This window comes from Gossypium raimondii, chromosome 6, assembly GCF_025698545.1.
Source record: "Gossypium raimondii isolate GPD5lz chromosome 6, ASM2569854v1, whole genome shotgun sequence".
NCBI lineage: Eukaryota > Viridiplantae > Streptophyta > Magnoliopsida > Malvales > Malvaceae > Gossypium > Gossypium raimondii.
In genome coordinates, this window is record NC_068570.1 from 17,115,976 (window position 1) to 17,140,524 (window position 24,549).

General features: G+C 35.0%; 4 protein-coding genes and 1 long non-coding RNA gene across 8 annotated transcripts; 4 read left to right on the forward strand and 1 right to left on the reverse strand.

Moving 5' to 3' along the window:
- Positions 1 to 279: 279 nt before the first annotated feature.
- On the reverse strand, positions 280 to 7,095 carry LOC105773672 (eukaryotic initiation factor 4A-8). 4 transcript variants are annotated; one of them, XM_052632199.1, is made up of 7 exons: positions 6,454 to 7,095; positions 6,274 to 6,360; positions 5,829 to 6,191; positions 2,382 to 2,451; positions 2,176 to 2,282; positions 1,669 to 2,099; positions 280 to 1,139 (listed from the first exon to the last, which is right to left on the reverse strand). In XM_052632199.1, exons 3-7 carry the CDS (start codon positions 5,884 to 5,886, stop codon positions 504 to 506), a joined length of 1,302 nt encoding a protein of 433 aa, XP_052488159.1. In that variant the 5' UTR covers positions 5,887 to 6,191; positions 6,274 to 6,360; positions 6,454 to 7,095; the 3' UTR covers positions 280 to 503. The 4 variants fall into 4 exon arrangements, with proteins under 4 accessions (XP_052488159.1, XP_012451202.1, XP_012451201.1 ...); XM_012595748.2 differs by lacking the exons at positions 5,829 to 6,191; positions 6,274 to 6,360; positions 6,454 to 7,095 and adding exons at positions 2,542 to 2,642; positions 3,108 to 3,324; XM_012595747.2 differs by lacking the exons at positions 5,829 to 6,191; positions 6,274 to 6,360; positions 6,454 to 7,095 and adding an exon at positions 3,108 to 3,324.
- Positions 6,570 to 11,877, forward strand: LOC105771787 (eukaryotic initiation factor 4A-13-like). Its single transcript, XM_012593179.2, has 4 exons — positions 6,570 to 6,689; positions 11,082 to 11,175; positions 11,374 to 11,693; positions 11,788 to 11,877. The coding sequence occupies exons 1-4, from the start codon at positions 6,570 to 6,572 to the stop codon at positions 11,875 to 11,877; spliced, it is 624 nt and encodes a 207-aa protein (XP_012448633.2).
- A 493-nt stretch (positions 11,878 to 12,370) lies between these two features.
- LOC105774692 (uncharacterized) lies at positions 12,371 to 13,025 on the forward strand. The gene has a single exon (XM_012597251.2). It carries the CDS (start codon positions 12,477 to 12,479, stop codon positions 12,822 to 12,824), a length of 348 nt encoding a protein of 115 aa, XP_012452705.1. The 5' UTR covers positions 12,371 to 12,476; the 3' UTR covers positions 12,825 to 13,025.
- Positions 13,026 to 14,087: 1,062 nt separating this feature from the next.
- On the forward strand, positions 14,088 to 16,343 carry LOC128041839 (uncharacterized). Its single transcript, XR_008196743.1, has 4 exons — positions 14,088 to 14,129; positions 14,220 to 14,930; positions 15,008 to 15,092; positions 15,203 to 16,343. It is a non-coding gene; the product is annotated as an uncharacterized LOC128041839 (long non-coding RNA).
- A 5,636-nt stretch (positions 16,344 to 21,979) lies between these two features.
- LOC105774414 (uncharacterized) lies at positions 21,980 to 23,989 on the forward strand. Its single transcript, XM_012596904.2, has 6 exons — positions 21,980 to 22,265; positions 22,777 to 22,821; positions 22,936 to 23,017; positions 23,129 to 23,197; positions 23,275 to 23,439; positions 23,534 to 23,989. The coding sequence occupies exons 2-6, from the start codon at positions 22,778 to 22,780 to the stop codon at positions 23,597 to 23,599; spliced, it is 426 nt and encodes a 141-aa protein (XP_012452358.1). The 5' UTR covers positions 21,980 to 22,265; position 22,777; the 3' UTR covers positions 23,600 to 23,989.
- The last annotated feature ends 560 nt before the right edge of the window (positions 23,990 to 24,549 follow it).

The window sequence follows — 24,549 nt, forward strand, 5'->3', positions numbered from 1 at the left end:
TTAGTAATTAAATCATTTGTCCTAAACAAATGATTCGTGGCCATGTTACTTTTTAATCTAGCATGTAATGCTAATGAGAAAAATACTACTTACCCTTTATTGAGCTATGAATTCCACTATTATAAATGAATTTATGTCGTATAAAAGTTGTATACTCAATGTACCAATTTTCGGCTTTTTAATTATTTTAACTCAGACTTTTTATGTATCAAAGTATACGAGTCATGCACACATAGTAAACCATTTACTCAATTGAGATAAGGCGCGGGACAGAAAAAGTAAGCAACCAAACTCTGTGTCTATATATCAAAATATGAATTAAATACCATTTTTTAAAAAAAATTAAAATATCTAAGTAATGTAAATAAAGAGAACAATGAATACAATGAAGTCAAGAATGCCAAATCCACTTTAACCTTTTCACTCACAAAACAAACAGACAATCTTTCTTTCTTTTTTTACTACAGCAACCTTTGCTCTTGTGTATGAAAACGCTGACTCAATCAGATCAAATCCGCAACATTTGCAGGCAGTTCCTCTATCACTACATTGTAGAACCTTTGGATATCGGCAAGCATCCGTTCATCATCTCGTGTTGTGAAGTTGATCGCTACACCTTTCCTCCCAAACCGACCACCTCGACCAATACGATGAAGATAGTTCTCCGGTTGTGTTGGCAAATCATAGTTAATAACCAACGAGACCTGCTGGACATCAATCCCTCGAGCCAATAGATCAGTGGTGATCAGCACACGAGAAGATCCCGATCGAAACTCGCGCATGATGATATCACGAGTGTTCTGGTCCATATCTCCATGGGTGGCGGATACCGTGTGATCACGGCTCCGCATTTGATCGGTAAGCCAATCAACTTTGCGTCTGGTGTTAACAAAGATCACGCTCTGAGTTATAGCTAAAGTTTCATAGAGATCACAAAGCGTGTCGAGCTTCCACTCCTCCTTGTCAACGTTGACATAAAACTGCTTAATACCTTCGAGGGTGAGCTCATCACGCTTCACAAGAATCCTGACTGGTTTGTTCATAAACTTCCTGGTAATTTCAAGAGCCTCGGGTGGCATGGTTGCAGAAAAAACACCAACCTGTATTTTCGGAGGGAGTTGCTGGAATATGTCGTAGATCTGAAAATGGAGATGTTACGGTTAATCAATCACAAATGTAATATTAATACAGAATTTAACACATCAGCTTAGGTCACTGTATTTGGAGCAAAACATATGAAATTATGTGCAACACTCCAGCATAAAGGCAACTGAATCTCCAAAGCATAACAATGGTACCAGAAACAAAGAATCGAAACATAAGAGTCGGCAAATTTCATGAAAGGCATAAAATGTAGCATACAGCATAATCACACATTCTACTACAACTTCATAGTCATAGCGAAAAGTGGATCAGTTTACTATACTCCTGTTCAAAATTTCCTAACGTCGACCATCTCAAGATGTGCCTTCTAGTACCTTAGGTCATTGGCTATTCGATTTCATACTCTTCTACATTTTAATCAAAGACTGTTACAATCTTTTTTATTTCCATAGCCAAGTTCAAATCGAGCACTAGGTACTTAAAGTAGCAATTTAATAGAAGTGAACAAATGTCGCACTTATTATGATGCTAAACCATAAAACCATATAAAGTCAAGATGCGGACCTGATCTTTAAAACCACGAGAGAGCATTTCATCAGCTTCATCGAGGACAAACATCTTAATATAATCTGCACGAAGAGACTGCCTACGAAGCATGTCAAAAACACGACCCGGGGTACCAACAACAACATGGACGCCAGCTGCAAGGATTCGTTGATCCTCCCGGACACTAGTTCCACCAACACATGCATGAACCTTTACACCCAAATAATCACCAAGTGCACGCATAACTTTCTCAATCTGTTGCGCAAGCTCCCTAGTGGGAGCAAGAACCAAAGCTTGACATTGTACTAAACCATAATCCAGCTGTTGTAAGATCCCAGAACAGAAAGTCGCCGTTTTACCGGTACCTGATTGTGCTTGTTGAATTACATCTAAACCTTTACAAAAGGGCACGATTCCCTTTTGTTGAATTGCAGACGGCTTCTCAAACCCTATATTGAGGATTATAAGGTCAATTTGGATCATGACAGTAGAAAGGCCTAATGATCAGAAAAGAATGAAGATTACCATAAGCATAGATGCCTCTTAGGAGGTTTTCTTGCAAACCCATTTTATCAAAGCTCTCGTAGACCTCATCGTAAGAAGTAAAGAAGTCATTTCCATCATCAGCAAGCCTATATAATCGGGGGCAAATAGAAGCCAAAAAACCGAAACTACTAAGCACAAATGACAAAGAATAATTGCATAAAGAGGCTAGTGCAGTAAAAACTCACAATTCATTCATTTTACTGTCGTATTGACGAGCATCATATTGTGATCCATCAGGTGCAACTCCAGCCATGACTGTAAACAACAGAGAAGAAATAACAAAAAAATCATCACATAAGAGACGTTAACATATGAATGCACAACCATATGCCTAAGAGAACCTACATTGCTGTTACACTTCATTTGGCCTACACTCCCGTTGGACAAGTGAATGCAGAGACATGACCCCCAAAGATCTTCCGCATACATGAAAAGCTTGGAAAAATCTGATTATACCCGTGTCAAACACATACTGTATCCAACACTCACAACCGAGTAAAAGGGAAGAGAAGGACATGTAAATAACTTCCCCCCAGTTAAAACAACATATAATGTGAAGGTGTGGATGCATAAAGTTTGAAATTTTAGCTACTTAAAATCTCCTTGTAAAGCCCTAAAGTAGAACAACTTAAAGGCATCAAATACAGGCAATTACTAAGGCCTAAATAATCAAGTTTACAATATCTTGGAGCATAATGCAAAGAATCCCCCTAATCACTGATTAACAAACGTAATCGACAATAATCCTAAATAAACAAAACTCAAAAGACACTGATCGCAACGATCAGGGAACTGTAATTGAAAAAAGAAAAGCCAGCCAAACAGCGCCTTTACAGGTTAAATAAAAACAAGACAAATCTAAACAAACATCATAAGACAGAGCAGAAGAAAAGCAGATAATCAAAGGTCACCTGTTTGATTTGATCGTCGAATTTCCTGAAGTTGGAAGGTTTTAGGGGCGAAGAGTAGGTGAATATAAATGTGTTGTTTATTTATTGGAGAAACATTTAATTCGACATAAATTGGGAAATTCGAAACTTACTCGGAGTTGGAGGGGGAGACTATGATTTAGTGGACTTAGTTGTAAAAATTTGGGTTTAAGTGACCGTTGTGATTATGCCACGTAATGATGTTACAGGTATATGACAGCAGATGATGAGCTGGGTCGCAGGAAGAGTCATGCCACGTGAAATGCTTCGTCAGGAAGTTGTCCCTTTTTCCTTTACCATTAAGCAGTTGAATTCTGATTTTTTTTTTTTATATTTTGATTTGATTAATTTTGGTTTTATACTTTTTTATATTTTGAAATTTTAGCTTTCAACCAAATAATAGTAATCAAATTTATTTAGTTAAATTTAATTATTAATCAATTTATTTAGTTAAATTTAATTATTAATCATTTACTATAAGTACAGTTGTAAATTTAATTAATATTTTTCAATTGGATCATTCTAAGTTTTATACTTTACCAATTTTGAAATTTCAATCTTAATGTAACTAATAGTCATTAACTAATTTTTAGTTAATAATATATGAAATTAACAAGTTGAAGAGATTTATTAAATCAAAATTTTGAAAATAACAGAATTTAATGCATATAAAATTATTATTTGATGAGCACTATAATTTTAAATTTTAAAAATATAAAATTAAAATTTAATCAAATATTAAATTCACGAGAGAATAATAGAAAATTTTAACCAAAAATCACCTTGGTGGCCAGTAACCAAGTTTTATATGTTAAAATTTGCACGTTATTTAATTATAAAAATTACAAAATAATTTTATAAATTTATTTTGGTTAATCGAATATCTTATAGCTTGAAAACTAGTTTCATTTTCATGCCATACACTAGTTTAATGCGTGTATTTTTAAATAAAGGAAATAAAATTTCAGCGTATTTTAGTTTTTTTAATTAAAATAAAATTTAAATTCAATTACTGCATTTGTTTTTTATAAATTATTATAATAAAGTTAATTTAGATATTTGTAAGGTGTGATTTTTCTCTTTTTTTCATGCAATATCAATTCCATCGATGTTCTATTTTAATTTTTAAAATTAATTGTAATTATAGTTTATAAAAATTAATGGAATACTTTAAATATATTAAATTTTGTGGTAATTTTAAAATAATAATAACAAAAAAGCTTTCATATATTTGTAAAAGACGGGTTAATTATCTATACTCATTGAAAAAGTAGATCCTATTTGAAATTTAGTATATGCAATGTTCTTTATAAAGTGATAGCTAAGGTGGTGGCCAATAGATTTCAGCATGTTCTGGAAGCATGTATTGATAGTGCACAGAGTGCCTTTGTACCAGGACGTTTAATTACTGATAATGTGCTCGTGGCCTATGAAATCATGCAAACATTGAAGAATAAAAGAATAAAAGAATTGGAATAAAAGGACACATGGCACTCAAGCTTGATATAAGCAAGGCATACAACAGGGTGGAATGGGATTTCTTAAAGCTTATGATGGAGCGAATGGGTTTTGTGTAATCTTGTGTGGATTTCATTATGAAATGTCTTACGTCGGTCTCCTATTCGGTCATCTTAAATGGGGGCAAAGGAGAATGTTTTAAACCAATCAGAAGGCTTCGTCAAGGGGATCTGCTTAACCCTTTTCTTTTTCTGATTTGCAGTGAAGGACTTTCGTCCCTTATGAATTCGGCATTGAGAAGGGGGGGAGATTAAAGGGGCAAAAGCATTCAGAAGAAGCCCACAGATTTCTCATCGCAGATGACTTCATTTTATTTGGTGAGGCAACGACCTTGGGAGCTCAGAAGATAAAGAAAATTCTGAATACGTATGAGTTGTGTCCTGGTCAGTGTGAGAACTTTGAAAATCCACAATATTTTTTAGTACTAATACTATGGAAGCTAACAGACAGACAGTTACGGGATTGTTGGGGGTGAGGAGCTCGAATGATGTTGAGAAGTAACTTGGTCTCCCTAATTTGGTAGGTAAGAAAAAGAAGGCATCCTTCAAAGTTTAAAAGATCGAATTCGGCTAAAAATTGATGGATGGAGTTTGAGGTTCTTGTCATAAGGAGGTAAGGAAGTCTCATTAAATCGGTTCTGCAAAAGATTCTTACATATTCCATGATGTGCTTTCTTTTACCAAAAACTTTATGTGGAGAATTGGAAGCTATAATAGCTAGGTATTGGTGGCAGAAAGGGCATGGGCGCAAAGGAATTCATTGGTGTAGCTGGGATAAAATGTGCAAACTAAAATAGGAAGGTGGTATGGGTTTTAGGAACTTGGCGAAATTTAATGTGGCCTTACTTGCTAAGCAAGGATGACGTCTTATTGATCAGCTTGACTCGTTATTAGCACAGGTTCTAAAAGTAAAATACTACCCATCTACTAATTTCTTACAGGCAGAGTTAGGGTGCACACCATCGTCCACTTGGAAAAGTTTTTGGGCGGCAAAAGGTCTCTTTAACAACGGTCTGGGTTGGAGGGTTGGTACGGGGGAAAGCATATTAATCAACGAAGATGCGTGACTGCCTGAGGCAAAAAATTATAGCTTACATAATCAAATTAATAATGCAAACTTATCTACTGTTGCATGCTTAATTGTTAGTGCTAATAGAGTATGGAAAGAGGAGCTTATTCACAATACCTTCGAGATGAATGATGCAGACAGAATCTTGCAGGTTCCACTTGCGAGGGATGAGCATGCTGACATGGTAATATGGGCGCGGTGAGCCCTCGGGTATGTTTTCGGTAAGAAGTGCCTATAAACTATTACAGACATAGAACTCTACTCCTAGATTTAATGATTTACAGATTACAACAAAACAATTCTGCAAACAACTATGGGATCTACAACTCCCCAATAAAATTAAGATATTGATTTGGAGAGTGTCTTGGAATTTCATCCCCACGATGGTCAACTTATATGCCAAACCATTGACCCAAAGCAACAAATGCCCCAAATGTAAGGTGGGAATTGAGACCATATGGCATGTCTTTGGCGAATGTCCTATATCAGTAGAAATATGGCAAATCTTAAACTTTGAATGGATAATTCTAAGGCAACAGACAGATTGTTTTGAATGGCTTACCTGGATATTTTGAAGTTGCATGGAGTCCCAACGACGCTTGTTTGGTTGTGGATTATGGTCGATTTGGTTAGACAGAAATAGGAACCTCTATGAAGGGAAAACTCACTCAGGAATAGGAGTAGCTAATTTCACCAAAAACTACATTCGTGAACTTGATTGTTTGATAGAGAGAAAGAATACCTTCGTGGGGGAGAAGGAGAACTGGAAACCTCCTGATGGTCTGTCTATTAAATTCAATTTTGATGCCTCGTTTGACTGCCTGAGTCTTAAGTCAGCTTCGGGGATTGTGGCACGAAATGCGAACGGAGAAGTTCTGGCCTTTAACTCCGGTTTGTACGGTCGGCACGGCCTTTGATGCAGAAGCCCTCCCCTGTTTCGAAGCTGTGCTCACAGGGATCGAGTTGGGTTTAACAGATGTAATAGTAGAAGGGGACTCCAGATCCATCATTACCAAATGCAACACAGGATCAGTGGATAAATCACAAATTAGCGCACACATCAGAAACATTCAGAAGGAAAATAAAAGTTTTCGGTCATTAGTTTTTCATTTTGTTTCTAGGTCGGCTAACCAGTTAGCCCATAACATAGCCATGATGAGTCTAAAGATGAAAGAAACGATTTACTTGATGGGAGGTGTTCCTAGATATGCTCAACGACGATTGGAGATGGAACGACCAAGAGAAGCATATTGATGAAAGAAGAGGGTGAAATGGTGAACGGGGAGATGAGAGGTCCCTTTTCTCTGATTTGGTCACAAAACTCTCAGGCTTCTAAATCTGACAAAATCAAAAGAAAATATTGAAAAGAGGAAAGTTGGAGACAAATCATTAATGGCAGACTAGGATTATCTACGCATTTATTTTATTTTATTTCTAGATTTTTCTGTTCTGGTTGGGCTCTAGTGTTGGGCTTTGGGTTGGTTGTCTTTAACTTTGTTGGGCTTTTTCCTTTGTTTGGGTTTGTTTTACTTCAATAAAGATTTAACAAAAAAAAAAGTTTTATTATAGCTATATAATATTTTATAATTTTAATAATTAAGAAAAGTGTATTAAGTTAAATAATTATATTCCATTTGTGGAAGGGATAAAACATATGCGGGGTGTAGGTATAAGAAGTAATTATCATTGGACAATTTAATAATCTAAAGATTTAGGATATATTAGTAAATTAATTTTAAATTCATAAAATAATATAAAAAAGCTTAACCTTTAGTAATTAATTTTTAGCATTCACGTAAAGGGTAGATTCTTTTAGGTTTTCGGGTTATTTTGTTTCAGAGTTTATCCACATTTGATTGGTAAAAATGAAATTTACAAATTAAAAAAGAAAAAGCAATTTCTAGGATTGAAAACCATGGCAAAATATATGTTCAAATATGAAAATTAAATAGTTTTCACAAGAGAATCTCAAAAATCAAAATTTGAGAAAACCCAGAAATTATAATTAACATTAATAGTAGGATAGTCAATCATGTCGGCTTTAACAAGCGTAGCCATAAAGTCTGGCAAGTTCAATTAAGAAACAAAGAAACTACTTTTTGAGCTAAAGCATCCGCATACCTATTGGCTTCACAGAAAACATGACGTCCTGGAATGTACCCATTGAGGTCCTGTAATCAGTCTCCAAAAGTTCAAGAATCAAATTAGAAGATTATAAAAAAATATATTATAAATATTATAAAAAATTAAAATAACCAAAATATTATATATTTTTTTATTTACCAAAATATACCAAAAAACAAAAAATAGAAAACAGAAAAAAAAAGCTGCAGCGGATTTATTAATTCAGTGTGTTTTTAAATTAATTTAGTGTAAAAAAATTCTTATTCTGCCATTTGCTCGTATTATTTTCCGAATTTTATTACTTTCAATAAAATAATTTTATTTTCATATTTTATTATTTTATATTATTTCAGTACATTTTGTTTCAAATATTTGTATTAATTATTTCTAAATTTTAAAAATTTTGTAAAACACTCTTATTTCGGTCATTTCTTCGTATTTTTTCTCTGCATTTTATTACTTTAAAAATTTTATAATTTTAATTTTATAATTTTACTTTATTTCAGTGCATTATGTTTGAAATTTATTAAATATACCATTTTTCAGATTTTATTACTTTCCGTGAATTTACAATTTCCGTTTTTCTTTTCAGTATTTTATGTTTTCTTACACATATTTTTTATCATTTTATTTTAATGCTATTTTAAAAAAGCTAATTACAACATTCTAAATAAATTTCATAAAAAAATTCCTAATGAACATACAATGTACATAACATGAATTTTTTCATAAATTTTGTCATGCTAAATAAATTTCATAAAATTTATATGCTAAATAACATAACAAAACACGATAATATACATAACATAATTTTTTACACACAAATATTACAAAATTAAAATTAATAATAAAAATTACCTTTTCTTTTTTCTTTTCCTTCCTCCCCTCTTCTTCTTCTTCTTTTTTTTTTTCTCTTCTCATTTCCTTTTCTTTCATTCTTTTTCTTTCTTTTTTCTTCTTCTCCTTTCCTTTTCTTTCCTTCTTTTTCTTTCTTTCTTTCTTCTTCTTTCCCTCTCCTTCTCTTCCCCCCACCCACCAGCCGAATGGTCCCCATTATAAGGGCAGTGCCGCCCATGGGAATGGCACCTTTGGTGCCGCCTATCAGTGGCCTGTCAAATCGACTGCAGCTTTTTTTTCTTTTTTCTACTTTTTGTTATTTTTTGGTATATTTTGGTAAATAAAAAAATATATAATAGTTTGGTTATTTTTAATTTCTTTTATAATATTTTAGTAAAAAACCCGAACTTCAAACATGAATTATAAAATAAAAATAAAACTAAATATTAAAAATATCTCATAAATAAACAGATAAATACAATTAATACTCTTTACTTTCAAAAAAAACTCTATTTAATAACACAACATCTATACAAATATTTTAAATTTCACACAAAATTTTCTCTAATACAAGCCATTTTATCAACTGTTTTAAAATTACTTAAGTGCTTTAAATAATCTTACCTTGTAACCAACGCAATTAAGTATAACCTTAAATGGGTACAATATTTTAAATACATTAGAAACTTAAACATACACCATTTTTGTATGGCACAATTTATACCCTACTTTTAGGGTCTTTCCAAAAGAACCGAAGCTTATTATTGTAATTTAATAAATTAAAAATGGACGACGCCGGAATCATAACCGGCATTAAAAAGAGAGAGGAAAGAGCATCACCTTTTATAATTAAATATTGAACAAATTATTTTAAGTAATTTATTATGTAATAATATTATTAATATATTATGACGATAACCATTTAAAATTGACTATATATTAATGTGTGAATCATTTTAAAGTAAAAGCCTAAAATAAGATCATTCTTGAATGGACTAAATTTGGATATAAATCAAACTCTAAGCAAATATACAATAGAACTATTTTAATTTTTTTTAGAGTTATGTATAGATTAAAAATATGCCTTCTATCAATTGTTTAAACTAAAATTATGATAATTTATCAAAATTAATTATTATTTAAATTTGAAAAAAGAGCTTATTTAAATTTATATTAGATTTGTAATTTTGTTTAAGTGGATAATAATCCTAAAATATGGATTTTAATCTATTTGAAAATAGATGCATGGGCAAAATTATCTAAATACTTCATTCAAAATAAAAATTAATACTTTTAGCTCCTCTGCAATTAATTGAAAAATTAAAATCGATTGAATATGCAACATTTTAATGTTTAAAGGTTTACTTTAAAATTTTAAATTTAATTGATAACTCATATTTAAATTTATAGACATAATTTAATAATGTTATCAATTTAACTTTAATTTTTAAATAAAACAAGTAGATGGATGAAATTCCTAAAACTAAAAGCAGGTAGAGGGACGTAATCCAAAAGTTAAAAAAGTACAGGGACTGAGGGATAATTATACCTTTTTTCTCCTTTACTTTCTCAAGAAAAAAAACCCAGCTGCTTACGTTTTAATATATAGTTATAGATTATTACTATTATTTTCAATTAAGTTTTTAAGTACATTTGTGTTTTCCTTTTGACCCATTGGATCAACATATGTAAACGGATAATAACAATAACAATAACCAAACGACGCCGCACAATAGCAACAAAGGGATAAAATCGAGAAAACAGAAAAGGGCAGTCGAATACCGTCTATTAAAATTCTTATGCTATTACTGATTCATCATGGCTAATTTTTAATTATCACTTGTTTTTCTATCAATTTGTAATGGATGGTCTCCCGATTGTGCTGAATTTACACTCATTTCATCATTTTTACTCTTTTTATTTTGTTATCTTTTTTCCTACAAAGAATTGACAGAATTTTTTTTATTAAATTATATATTTTCTAAGAGTTAAAATATAATTTTATTATTGTATAACATATATATTGTTAAGATATCATAAATGCAAAAGTATTTACTGAATCAAAAACTTCCTTAGTATAGTTGCTGCTTGATTATTTATAGAAGCAGACTTAGTTATGAATAACTGACTCAACTAACACATGCTAACAACTAACCAATATTAACTAACTAACTAACTGTTTACTCTAACATATATGTTGTACTTTAATCCGAAATTTAGGTTGTTAGCTACGGGTATAGTTGACGACGGTTTGGTAAATATGGCTCAAAGTTGGTCAAATGAAATGGACTAACAATATTCCATTTATTCTCTAAACCCTTATATATGATTTCTAGGTACTTAAGCTTTCAGATTCATTTGTTATATTTCTTCCTATTTTCTATGATTCTTTAGCTGGTTTGTTTATAGTTCACCAGGCTTCGGTTTTTAATGAAAGAAATCTATGGCAGTTTTAATGCTATGGGATTGCAAGAGAATCTTCTTAGAGGCATATATGCTCATGGTAACTAGGTCTTATTGCTACTACTTTGTTGGTCAATTACTGGGAATTCAAATTCCGCTGCTTTGAATTTAGGTTTTAACTTACATGTAAAGGTTTTTTTTTAAGCTTTTCATTTCTTTGTATTTATCAAGAACCTACTCTTTTACATGTCTAGTACTGTACTGAAAGCTGCTTGCTAAGTCATATGTTTCAGTGAAGGGTTTGAGAAGCAATCTGCAATTCAGCAAAGGGGGATTGTACCATTTTGCAAGGGACTTGATGTGATTCAACAAGCACAGTCCGGAACAGGAAACACAACAACTCTATGCTCTGGAGTTCTACAGCAGCTTCTCTACAGCTTAGTTCAGTGCCAAGCATTGGTCCTTGTACCAACCCGAAAATTAGCACAACAAATCATGCAGGCTTTAGGTGATTACCTTGGTGTTAAGGTTCATATTTGCGTAGGTGACCAGTATCTACGACGACCTACAGATTCTCTCCAGTGGGGTTCACCTAGCCGTGTGCTCAAGAAAGTTAAGGCAATTTGTTAGTTGCTAGACTATTTCTTAGTCACATGTTTTTATCATTTTGTAACAGCCAGGGCTTTATGGCCTATTGACTCATGAACTTTAGGTTAGCACTTTGCTTCTCCACCTCCATCCTTTGTCACCTGCATCTGCAGGCCAAGCAAGAGCAAAGCTTGTAGCCTTGCAATTAAGATAAGGCTTTAGCTTTTCTGTCGAGCCTGGTCCGTGATGCAGCTCATCGGGATGGCTCTACTCCATTCACACAAGTACGATTTTCACCATTGGCGGATGGTCTTACACATGAACGGTTATGATTAATGTATGCGTAGACTTCAACTGTCAAGCTCTCAACGACCAAGTAAAAATGGAAACAGATGTATTTAGTTGAGTATTTGGACTGCTTCAAAGTATACGAGTTGGGAGAAAAATAGTAAAATACTTTTCAAACCCGACGTGATCAACATTAGTGAGCTGGGTTTGATAACTTAAAATTAAAAAAAAAAAAGATGATTTTTTTTTCAATTGATTCATATAATTATTAGATCATTGGACACCATGATTTCCCCTTAAACACGCCATCTAGAATCAATTCCCATGTCTCCAAAGTCAATCACTATTTTATCTACCAACTTAAATTATTTCCCAAAGTTAACTATTCGGTAGCTTTTTCTACTTTTTAATAAGACCCCACAGTTTTATATATTCAGGCAAAAAAATAAAAAACAAAACAAACGCCTCCACCAGCCCACCATCTTCCTTGAGGAATCTCTCTTTGAGATCTTCCCACAACTTTCAATGGAAGACTACAACAGATCAAGGTCATATGGTACTGGGATGATGCAGTTAGATACCTACCATGGGGTGCCACCTAGGCCTTCTTCAGGTTATGAGCTCAGGTCCTATAGTGTTTCCTATGCACAGTCTCAGATGGCTAACAACAGGGACTTCAAGTTGAAGAAAGGGAAGAGCACTTCTGCTTCATCTTCAAAATCATGGAGCTTTGCTGACCCTGAGTTCCAACGGAAGAAAAGGGTTGCTAGCTACAAGATGTACAGTGTTGAAGGTAAAGTCAAAGGGTCCTTGAGGAGAAGCTTTAGGTGGCTTAAAGTGAAGTACACACAAGTCGTTTATGGGTGGTGGTGATTATGGCAGCTTTTGTTCATCTTATGTTTATCTTTGCTTGTATCCAAGGTATGTTGTGAAAGAGAAAGAAAAAGTTTGAATTTTAGAAAAGGAAGGCTTATGATAAAATTTCTTGATGTGGACTAACTTGATTGTAAGTTTGGTTAAATTCTGCTCTATTAGGTATATCTTTATATGTTAAAATGATTGATTATTTTGCCAGTGTGTTAGCATATTGAATGAGGGTTCCAATTTGGTGATTGAGGTTTTTTTAAACAGCTTTGAGCACAGAGTCTTGTTTAAATGGTAAGCATTTGTTGCTTGGATTGTGTTCTCCATGGAGAGCCTTGTTCATCTGTTTGGAGTGTTGGGTCTCCTTCTAGGTTCGCGGAGATTGGAACTCTCGAGCCCTGCCATTCACATCTCCTTCAAGAATCATAATATAATGTATACAAAAAAAAAATCCAAAAGTTTGGTTTCCTTTCCTTTTGCTCTACCAAATGTTGTAGAATATCTAGAAATCCCAAAACTTTAAAATGATGAGAATTAGAAATGCAAATAAAAAATCTGAATTGAGGAGGACAAGCCAATCAAGACTTTTGTTTTTAAACGAGGTTCAGTATTTAGACATTAGGCATGAGTGTGGTGAATTGCAATTGGCATTATCGAATGTGGTACAGCTTGAATCATTCTTCATTCTGCCCTTACGTCTAATCTGTTTCCTTTCTTTTTCATGGGAAACTGTTACATGTATTTCAATGTCGAATATAACAGCGTTAGGAATAAAATCAAACCAGAACTATTTCTTTATTTATAGACAATAATTAATTAAATGAGTGAAAGATTTTTTAAAATTGAAAAATATGTTGGGGCATTTTACCTAAAAAAACCTTTTTTTTTTAATTATCGAAATGGGCCAATTATTTAATTATTTACCAGAATGGTCCATTTTCTGGTAAATCGCGTCCACATCAGCGCGATGTCAGGGGACGCGCCAAGAAATCGCGTTGACGTGGCCGCGACTTGACCCTCGCGTGAACAGTGCTCCAATGGTCAAAAATTTAACCGTTGCCCCCCCAACGGTAAAAAAAAAACTATAAATACCCCCTCACCCTCTTTTTTTACAAACTAATCCTCTCTCAAATTTCCTCTCAATTTCCTTCAAAAATTCTCTTAAGTTCCTCTTAAGTTTCTCTTAACTCCTTTTTTAAATAATTTTAAAATATTTTAAAATTTTTTAACCCGTAAAATTTGTACGATTTCAAAGAATGGTCAAGAATTGACTCGTCTTGATAAGCATCACATATCGTGGAACAAATGAAAATGGTAAGTATTAAATTTAATTTTAAATATTATTTAAGAATTTTTTATTTATGTATTTTTAGATAATTATTAATTTTTTATTTGTTATAAAAGTCTGTAGATCGGGTATTGGAATGCAATATCCGGAATATGCATGCTCCTCCATCACCGTTGGTAGAGAACTACCTGCGGGAAGCGAGTTTTAGGCACGTGCGACGGTAGACTGGGTATGCAAAGTGGACCCGAAACTAATCAGTGCGTTGATTGAGAGGTGGAGACCCGAGACGCACACATTACATCTTCCATGTGGAGAGTGCACTATCACTCTAGAAGATGTCAGCCTGCAATTGGGATTGTCGGTGGACGGGAGTCCAGTCACCGGGTCTGCCCAATCTAGCGATTGGGGGGCGGTGTGCTACGAGCTTTTGGGCGCTATTCCGAAGAAAATGGAGGGAGGTAAGATCGAGATGGGCTGGTTACGTGACACATTCCCTGATTCGGATAAAGATTCAACTGAAATTGAAAGAATCCGATATGCTCGGGCATATATTCTTCAATTAATTGGAGGTTATCTGATGTCCGACACGTCACGGAGCCGCGTACATCTAAGATGACTGCTGAAACTCATTGATTTTATAGCAGCCGGTGAATTGAGTTGGGGGTCTGCCGTCTTGGCAACGTTATATCGGGAGATGTGCGGGGCGACGCGACCGAGGAGAGCAAAAATCAGAGGTTGCCTGTCACTACTGCAGTCGTGGGCACGGTTCGCTTTCCATTTTTACGTCCTCGAGTGGACCATCCATATACATTCCCACTCATAACGAGGTAAATTTTATATTAGATTTTACAATTATTATGTAGATTTTTAAAAATAAAAGTAAGCTAAAAATTTATTTAATTAGGTGGAACCATCCTGCAAGTCATGCTCGATTACCGTCTTCTCTTGAAGATATACGACTTCTATTGGACCAACGGTCGGAAGCACAAGTAAGTTTTAAATAAAATAGATATTTCGATACATTCGCTAGTCGATTGATATTTAGTATTTAGTATTTAGTATTATGTATATAACTAATATTTTTATCATGTTCATATAGTTTCAATGGACACCATACGAGGATTCGGCAATTCAGGCAGTAATCCCGGAAGAGTTTTTACAAAATCCACAAGCTTGGCACGTGAAAATCGTGTTGATCAACTACGCAACCGTGGAGCCGCACCAGACAGACAGAGTGCTACGATAGTTTGGATGTAGACAACCGATTCTCGTGGATCGTGAGGTGTTTGACGATCAACACAAAGTCGACCTTTGGCAATTGAATACGGATTGGACGAGATGCTGGTCCAGGTATATGGAAATGTGGGAAGATTGATATGAATATATACCTACTCGGGAACCAATCATCGTTCCAGAGTTAGCGTGCATTCCAGAATACATGCCATGGTTTAGGATCCATGGCAAGCCGTATTTACTAACGCCAGATGAGAGGCAGCGGCAAATACATGTCGAAAGGGAAAGGCACGGGCCTCTAAATCCAAGACGACAAGACGTGAAGGCAGCCCCTCAACGAGGCCCAGACATTCACTCGACTCATCATCAGCGGCCATGCAATCACCAGGCCCAACGAGAGCACCGACACAATCATCCAATGCAGCAGTTCAACCGAAAATACCCACGCAACCACCTTTTTAGATAATGCCAGGTGCGTTTCCTAGCCCTTATATGTATCCTAACCTTTATATGTACCCTTTTCCGAGTCCTATGGTAGGTTGGAGCCAAATGCCCAGTTCAACTCCATTTCCTGTTATGCCAGTGGACCGCCGATGTATAGGCCAGCGGCACACGAGGGATCGCAAGAGGGGCTGTTGGGGAGCTCACCTTTTTACCAATCCCTACCAATGTATGGGTTTCAAACACCGTCGCCGTTCGTGATGCAAATACCTCCACATACACTATTCTTTGAAGGTGGATTATCGTCCCAAGTCCGACAACCAGATGCCATACCGGAAGAACCAGAATCTCTGCCGGAGGAACAACAACCGCCGCCGAAAGCTAGAGAAAGGAGGAATCCAGAGCGTAACCGTCGACGACCGCCATGTGGCACTGAATCCCCCGGGCATAGACATTGATTGTCGTATTTAAATTTATTTGTACAAATATTTTGAATATTTTGATATTATTTGATGTAATAAAATAGAAGTTTATTTGATGTAATAAAATAGAAATTTTTTATATTATTTGAGAATTCTACTAACCATTAATACCCTTAAATTAAAAATCCTAACCTAATTTAATTAAAAACCTTAAACCCTAAACTTAAAAACCCTAACTCCTTAACTTAAAAACCCTAACCTAATTAAATTAACAACCCTAACCTAATTTAATTTAAAACCCTAACCTAATTTAATTAAAACCTTAAACCCTAAACTTAAAAACCCTAACCTAATTAACTTAAAACCCTCAACCCTAAACTTAAAACCTAACCTAATGAACTTAAAAACCTAACCTAATTAAATTAAAAACCCTAACCTAATTTAATTAAAACCCTAAACCCTAAACTTAAAAACCCTAACCTAATTTAATTAAAATCCAAAACCCTAAACTTAAAAACCCTAACCTAATTAAATTAAAACCTAACCTAATTAAATTAAAAACCTAACCTAATTTAATTAAAACCTAAACCCTAAACTTAAAAACTCTAACCTAATGAACTTAAAACCCTAACCTAATTAAACTAAAAACCTAACCTAATTTAATTAAAACCTAAACCCTAAACTTAAAAACCTAACCTAATTAAATAAAAACCTAACCTAATTAAATTAAAACCCTAACCTAATTTAATTAAAACCTAAACCCTAAACTTAAAAACCTAACCTAATTTAATTAAAACCCTAAACCCTAAACTTAAAAACCTAACCTAATTAAATTAAAACTCTAACCTAATTTAATTAAAACCCTAAACCCTAAACTTAAAAACCTAACCTAATAAACTTAAAAACCTAACCTAATTAAATTAAAAACCTAACCAAATTTAATTAAAACCTAACCTAATTTAATTAAAACCTAAACCTAAACTTAAAAACCCTAAGTTAATTTAATTAAAACCCTAAACCCTAAATTTAAAAACCCTCACCTAATTAAATTAAAATCCTAACCTAATTAAATTAAAACCCTAAACCCTAAATTTAAAAACACTAACCCCTTAACTTAAAAACCCTAACCTAATTAAATTATAAACCCTAACCTAATTTAATTAAAAACCTAAACTAAATTAATAATTTTACTTTCACATAATGTTAGATTTGGAAAAATGTTTTTCCTGGTACTAACAATTAATAATTTTCTATAATTTGATAATTTTACTAATCATTAATACAATTTATCAATTAATAATTTTACATTCACATAATGTTAGATTTGGAAAAATGTTTTGACTGGTACTAACAATTAATAATTTTACATAATTTGATAATTTTTACTAACCATTAATACAATTTATCAATTAATAATTTCACAAACTTAATTTTTTTTACAATTACATTCAACTATTGCGATTAGGGCATGATCGACTTGTATGACTTGGATTCCTACACCATCCGCATAACTTCGTTTGACTGGCTGTTTCTTAGATATCCATATTATTACGTATTCTAGTCGAGCAAGGTCGACCCTTTGGTTTGCGACATAATTCTCTATCTGGTAACAGCTTAACAGGAGCAAGAGGTACGAGCGGCCACTTACGTTCATCTGGGATCAGTGGGAAAACGTGTCTCTAGACGTTGTAGATGTTTTCTAATTTGTACACTTCGTCCACATAACTAATCGGATCCAGACGGAGATTCTAACAAGCTGCAATAACATGCGCGCATGGATAACGAAGTGCATCAAACATCCCACAGTCACAAGTTCTATTTCGCAAGTGTACATGATATTGCCGGCCAACAACACCTTGGTGCGGTCTGTCAAACTCTGTCACGCGAAACCATAAATTGTCTCGATCGTGACACACTATGTGCATGGTGTTTGCCCTCGCCTTGACCTTGTTAATTTCTTGAACTACCTTACTGCACCATACATGTCCTCTCTGCATCTGGCCTGCATAACTTGCTGCTCGCTTTGGAAATAGCGCCGCCAAACGAAAATATGTCTCTCGCACAACCGATGTTATCGGTAGATGGTGCGTTCCTTTAAGAACAAAATTGATGCATTCAGCCAGGTTCGACGTCATATGGCCATATCGTAGGCCGCTGTCGTATGATTGTGCCCACTGTTCGAAACGTATGTTACAAAGGTAGTCCGCCCCTTCTCCGTTAATTGAACGTAAAATTGCCAACATCTTGTGAAAACGATCTTTATTTATTTCATACACTGCCAATATAAGATTATAGCGAATAATTTAGACCACTTCTACCAATAAAACTAATTCAAATTGACAAACGAAATAACACTGATATAGACTAAATACCCATGTTGGTCACTTGTCATCGTTCGCTCTTAGATGGATATTGCCTGTAGTAGTTCGAAGCAACGTGTCTTAGGCAATATCTATGGTGTGTGTGCTATCATAAACTTTCATGTCGATCAAATGCAGCTAGTATACCGGTGCCCCGATCTGAAATAACACAGATATCAGGTTGGGGGCACACATGCCTCCTTAACCTATGGAGAAAGAAATCCCAGTCATCAGACGACTCCCCCGATGTTATTGCAAATGCAATTGGAAGAATTCTCCCACCGCCATCCTGTGCCACTGCAAGCAATAGCCGATAAGTATACCTACCTAACATAAAGGTACCGTCAATTTGTACCAACGGCTTGTAGTATGGAAATACGTCTCGGTATTGCTTAAAGGTCCAAAACAGACGTTTGAACACTTGGCATCCACGTAGCAATCGGCCGTTGTAGTACGCATGTTCCGTTTCAAGGTTTGTGATGGCACCTGGGACATATCTCTCTAGCACTTGACACCACTGCCATATTTCATTATATAAGGTGTCCCACCCATTATGCATATTCTCCAACGCCTTTTGCTTAGCTATCCAAGCCTTGCGGTAAGAGGGCGTGTACCCCATTTGGCTATGGATATTGGCAATTAACACCAGCACTGAAGTCCTGGGATCTGCTTTTACCGTGGGCAGTATCAAGCTAGCTAACATAGCTGAATCTATCTTGGGATGATCTTGTGAAACACCTATAAACCGAGTACATTAAATAATGCAACATTGCATAATAAAAGTATTATTCAGAAACCGTCAATACTATACCTGCAGCACATGTATGTGGACCTTTGTACTTTTTAATCTCCCATAACCCTGTCCTTTTCCTTAACGAGGCGTAGATTTTTCAAGAACATGTGCCGTCTTGGACCGCACACTTCGCCTCAAATTTATCAGATTTGGATTTAACGATGTGGTAGTTAACGCCGTTTTTGATGCTATGTTGTTTCAAAGCACCAATAAAACTATCCTTGTTGGTAAATGATTACCAACTTCAAATTCACCGGAATCTACCTCCGAACTTGTACGATCACGTAACCGGTGTGGTAGATCTGAAAACTCTAACGCATCATCAGCGGACAGATCGACATTATACATGTGGGCTGGAGGTGAGTATGCTCTGAATCGTGGATTTTCTTCTTTATCTGAACTCCTTTCAGCATCTTCAGGTTCTGTTGGAATAGGCTTCGGTTCAGAAAATAAGCCAACTTCTGCACCATCCGGTCCGGGATCTCGAGGTGGATCCACATCGGAGTCATCTTCTAACCCACAATCATCTACAGCGTACGAGGTCCCCTCACTGGTTGACGTCGTAGGGAGTACGTCATCCATTCTTCTGGGCATTTGATAACATCCCTAATTGGATGTAGATTGCCACCCACTAGAACTTGATGCCGTTACCCAGTACGTATTTCCAGCATCAAATGTCGAGCCATTGACGTACATGTCCCATCCACCAACAGAGTGTCTTGCAGGGGATGTGCATTCGACACCGCTACCGAACATGGGCTATTCCGTATTTTGTAACCCGCTAACCAAGTGTCGGCCAGGGGTCGTGTATACATCTCGAACACCGATCGCAAGTACATCAGTTGGCGATATAAATTGTACATATAACTCAATATAAGGTGCTCCACTAGCAAGATGAGTCTGCACCATTGCCTTCAAGCTACGAGCACCTTTTATGTCGAACGAGTCATATGTCACCGGATCAACAGAAGAACAAAATCGATACGTGATAGACAGAACTTTCATTGGCGTCGTTCCGAAAATTTTACGCCTAATTCTTTTACGAAGTTCTGTCAAATCTATGTTTTGGTTAAAAACCAGTCGCACCGTATTCTCCGAAAAAACAACAACACCATTCTCGGTGTGACAAACCTCACCATCGTAGTAAATAACAACACTAATACGTTCACTCATATTTGAAACTCTAACCTTCTTAGCCTCTCTAAATTGTTTTTGCTGTGACTTATGCATTCTGAGAACATTTTCCGCCTAATTTATAGCCTCAACCCAAACATGCTACTGTAGCAAAAACGCGTCCACGAGGGCACGATTTTACAAATTCTTCTCAAATAGCATCCTGTTAGAAGCGATTTTATACTATTTGCTCAGAAACGTGAAAAAAAATTATTTCTTTCATGACCGACTGTAGCAAAAGCGCATCCACGAGGGCGCGATTTTACAAATTCTTCTCAAATAGCATCCTGCTAGAAGCGATTTTATACTATTTGCTCAGAAACGTCAAAAAAAATTATTTCTTCCATGACCTACTGTAGCAAAAGCGTGTCCACGAGGGCACGATTTCACAAATTCTTCTCAAATAGCATCCTGCTAGAAGCGATTTTATACTATTTGATCAGAAACGTCAACTCGAATTATTTCTTCCAAGACCTAAAAACCCTAAAAAGCCTAACCCTAAGCCCTAAAAGCCGAAAAAACCTAACGTAGGAAAAACGGCAAAATCGCGTCCCCCGGAGCGCGCTACGTGGCTCAGGAAATCGCATTGATGTGAACGCGATTTGTTGAAAAATGGACCATTCCGGTAAATAATTAAATAATGGGCCCATTTCGGTAATTTTTTTAAAAAAGGGCTTTTTTTGGTAAAATGCCCAAATATGTTGTGCTTAATGCTTATTATCTTTTTTGTATGTTTTTTTTTTAAATTTACAACCCAAAATCAAATATTCAGCTTGACTCGAAAAGGATAGGAATTTAAATTTATTGAACATGTATAAGAGAAATATAGGCACTTGCTAGAGTTTAGTATGACAGGATGAGTTTTTTTTTTTAGATTTTCTCAATCATTTATGACAAATTAATTCAGTTCAATTTTATTTTTTATATTAATTTTGGGAATTTATTTTGATAAGATTTGTGTTTTATAATTTTTAGATGTTGTTTAATAAGTTTCCAAAAAAAATTCATAAATAACTTTTAATTTTTTTAAATCTTTTTGGTTATTTTTATTATTTTAAATATAAAATATCTATTTTATCTAATAAAAAATCGATTCAGATATTATAATTAGAATCCATTTTCAATTTCTCGAAAAATAATTTTCCCCAACCCTAACAGTATTTGTTTGAAGCTTCCTGGTCCAGGATTGACAAGGGTCTTCAATCTAAACTCAGCCGAAAATATTATAATTGACGACACTCAACTAGACGTGCTCATGGGCCGGGCGGCCCGGTTCGGCTCGGCCCGACAGCCCACCCACCCGAAATATGGGAGGGTTCGGGTAAAAATATAGGTTTAGGCAAAAAATGAGGCCCGTTTAAAAAACAGGCAGGGCCTCGGGCAAAATTTTTTTGGCCCGAGCCCGGCCCGGCCTGACCTGAAAATAATATATATTTTATTTTTTAAAACATTTATTGATTTTCTTCCCCATTTCCCCGTTTCCCCTCTTCCAGAAATCCCTAGCACCGACTGCCCTCCTCCATTTTTTTCTCAACCTCTACCTCCGGCACCGATCCACCTCCAGTCCGGTAGCAATCCACCTCCGGTCCTCCATGGCTCCACCCATTTCCCGTTTCCCTTTTTCCACAAATCCCTAACCCCTTGCCCGACTGCCCTCATCTCTTTTTTTTTCTCACCTTTCACCTCCGGCACCAATCCACCTCCAGTCCTCCACGGCTCCACCCATTTCCAGAATCAGAGGTTAGTTTTCTTTATTAACAGTGTTAACCCTAGGGCCTAGACTATTGAAGATCCATGATACCGTATGTTAGTTAGACATTTAGTTAGTTTTATTTATTAAAGTGCTTGTGTGTCTTTCTAACTTGGATTTCTGGGTCTTGTCCCCTTTGTAATACTTTTACTTCTCCTCTGGAATAAAAAGTTTGGTTTTCTTTTCCATTGGAACTCTTTGAACCATGGAAATAGCAAATAAGTTGAACATTAATGCCTTTAACAAGGGAGGCCCTGCTTGTTTCTCTGTTAAATCTTAATATGGTTAAATACAGACAAATCAAAGAATCTGCTTTATATGATGATTGAAGTTTAATGTTGGGCTTTGTTCACAGTTCGTTTCTCTTCTATTTCCGGGCATGCATTGGAAGTGTGAAATCCAGTTGATAAAAAGGATGTTAAGTTAATGTGTGGAATCCAATTGGATTTTGAGAGTTGACGATGACTTCAATGTGTCTCCTTATCATTACTTTTATATCAGGATGGCTCCAGAAGTTATGCAGCAACTGCATGGTTATGACTTTAAGTGAGTCAGTCACTTTTCTTATCTATACTTCTTTTCTTTTCATTTCCTTCCATTATTTTGCTTTGTTATACCTTTTTAATCATTCTGTTTCATTTTCTTCTTTCCTGTAAACAGAGCAGACATCTGGTCTTTGGGAATAACAGCTCTTGAACTTGTTCATGGCCATGCCCCATTTTCCAAGCATCCACCGATGAAAGTAAACATCTCAGTTTCTGATTATTAAATGAGTTTCTTATTGCATGTATTTTGTGGTTTCATTCTTTTTTTACTTCTTAGTTTGATTGTTTACTCCTATTTTTGCTGGCAGGTTTTGTTGATGACCTTGCAAAATGCTCCTCCTGGTCTTGACTACGAAAGGGACAAGAGGTTCTCAAAGGTTTGTGTTATTTGATTGTGTCCTACTGACCCATGTCATTTTTTAATATCATTCTGATAATGTTATACTTTTGGTAGTCTTTCAAGGAGATGGTAGCCACTTGCTTAGTGAAGGACCCAAAGAAACGTCCAGCATCCGAGAAGCTTTTGAAGCACCATTTTTTTAAACATGCACGCTCCTATGATTCTCTTGTTCATACCATTCTGGATGGCCTTGCTCCATTAGGTGAAAGGCTGCTAAAGGTCTCTTGCTTACCTTTTTATTTATTTATTTCATCTGTTATTTGTTTAAGATGGGGGATTAATGTAGAATCTGATCTGGTCTCTTATATCTCAGACAAAAGAAGCTGATCTTCTTGTACAGAATAAAGCTCTCTACAAGGACAATGAGCAATTATCATAGGTAAATACTGGAGTTCTTATATTTGTCAAAAGTAACGGATAACACTAGGTTATTTCCTGTCGTACTAGTATTTTAGGTTTTTGTATTCTAGTGCTTTGTTACACCAACTTTTAATATTTTCTTTAAGTATCAGTGTCCAAAACACATCTTGATACAAGTATGGGGATATGACCTCTAAATACATGAAAACAACTTGGAAAATTTGAACATACCTGTATTTGGATCTCACACTTGAGTCATAGAAACATAATTCGAGGCTACCAGCTCCACATTCATCTCAAGTTTTAAGACTAAGCGAAACTATTGCAGCTGCTTTTAGTTTGATGGATAATGCCCATGTATATCTGTATGTCAAAAAATATGATAATATTATATAACTTTGGATATGAATTCTTTTTTTGTTTGCGTTTTCACACTCTAATTTATTAGGAATTTTTAAGTTTTAAATTTTTTAAACTGAATTGTTTTAAATTGTTTAAACTCAATTTTTAAGTTTAGGTTTATTAGGAATTTTTAAGTTTTAAATTGTTTAATCTCAATTGTTTAAACGCAAAGGATTACTTGAATTAAGTTTTAAATTTTAAATCATGTCAAAAATGGGCTGGGTCGGGCTGGGCCCGGGCCTAGGAATTTTTTCTTGGGCTGGGTTTGGACAAATTTCTAGACTCATATTTTGGGCCAGGCCGGGCTTGGGCCTAAATTTTTCTTTGGGCCCTACCCATGAGCACCTCTACACTCAACCCCCTTTCAAAATTTGATAATGGGATTACTCGGATATTGATTGGAACTTTAATTAACACACATTTATTAATTTAATAATTAAATTTGAGTGTAATTATCTAAAATTATGTATGGTATATTTCGATATTATAATTAATCAGTCTCATTAAATTTAATATAATTGGAATACCTTAATTACACAAATAATTGCACTTAAATTAAGTTGTTCA

What these genes read in the sequence shown, in the direction of transcription:
- LOC105773672 (XM_052632199.1), bottom strand. Translation starts at nt 5,886, where the DNA reads ATGCTCATCCCTCGCAAGTGGAACCTGCAAGATTCTGTCTGCATCATT. An exon ending in CTGCATCATTCATCTCGAAG is followed by an intron (nt 2,452 to 5,828) that starts GTATTGTGAATA and finishes TGTTGTTTACAG; the next exon opens with TCATGGCTGGAGTTGCACCT. An exon ending in CTCGTGGTTTTAAAGATCAG is followed by an intron (nt 1,140 to 1,668) that starts GTCCGCATCTTG and finishes CTCCATTTTCAG; the next exon opens with ATCTACGACATATTCCAGCA.
- LOC105771787 (XM_012593179.2), top strand. Translation starts at nt 6,570, where the DNA reads ATGCGAACGGAGAAGTTCTGGCCTTTAACTCCGGTTTGTACGGTCGGC. An exon ending in TAGAGGCATATATGCTCATG is followed by an intron (nt 11,176 to 11,373) that starts GTAACTAGGTCT and finishes GTTTCAGTGAAG; the next exon opens with GGTTTGAGAAGCAATCTGCA. An exon ending in GTGTGCTCAAGAAAGTTAAG is followed by an intron (nt 11,694 to 11,787) that starts GCAATTTGTTAG and finishes CATGAACTTTAG; the next exon opens with GTTAGCACTTTGCTTCTCCA.
- LOC105774692 (XM_012597251.2), top strand. Translation starts at nt 12,477, where the DNA reads ATGGAAGACTACAACAGATCAAGGTCATATGGTACTGGGATGATGCAG.
- LOC105774414 (XM_012596904.2), top strand. Translation starts at nt 22,778, where the DNA reads ATGGCTCCAGAAGTTATGCAGCAACTGCATGGTTATGACTTTAA. An exon ending in CTGCATGGTTATGACTTTAA is followed by an intron (nt 22,822 to 22,935) that starts GTGAGTCAGTCA and finishes TCCTGTAAACAG; the next exon opens with AGCAGACATCTGGTCTTTGG. An exon ending in TAGGTGAAAGGCTGCTAAAG is followed by an intron (nt 23,440 to 23,533) that starts GTCTCTTGCTTA and finishes CTTATATCTCAG; the next exon opens with ACAAAAGAAGCTGATCTTCT.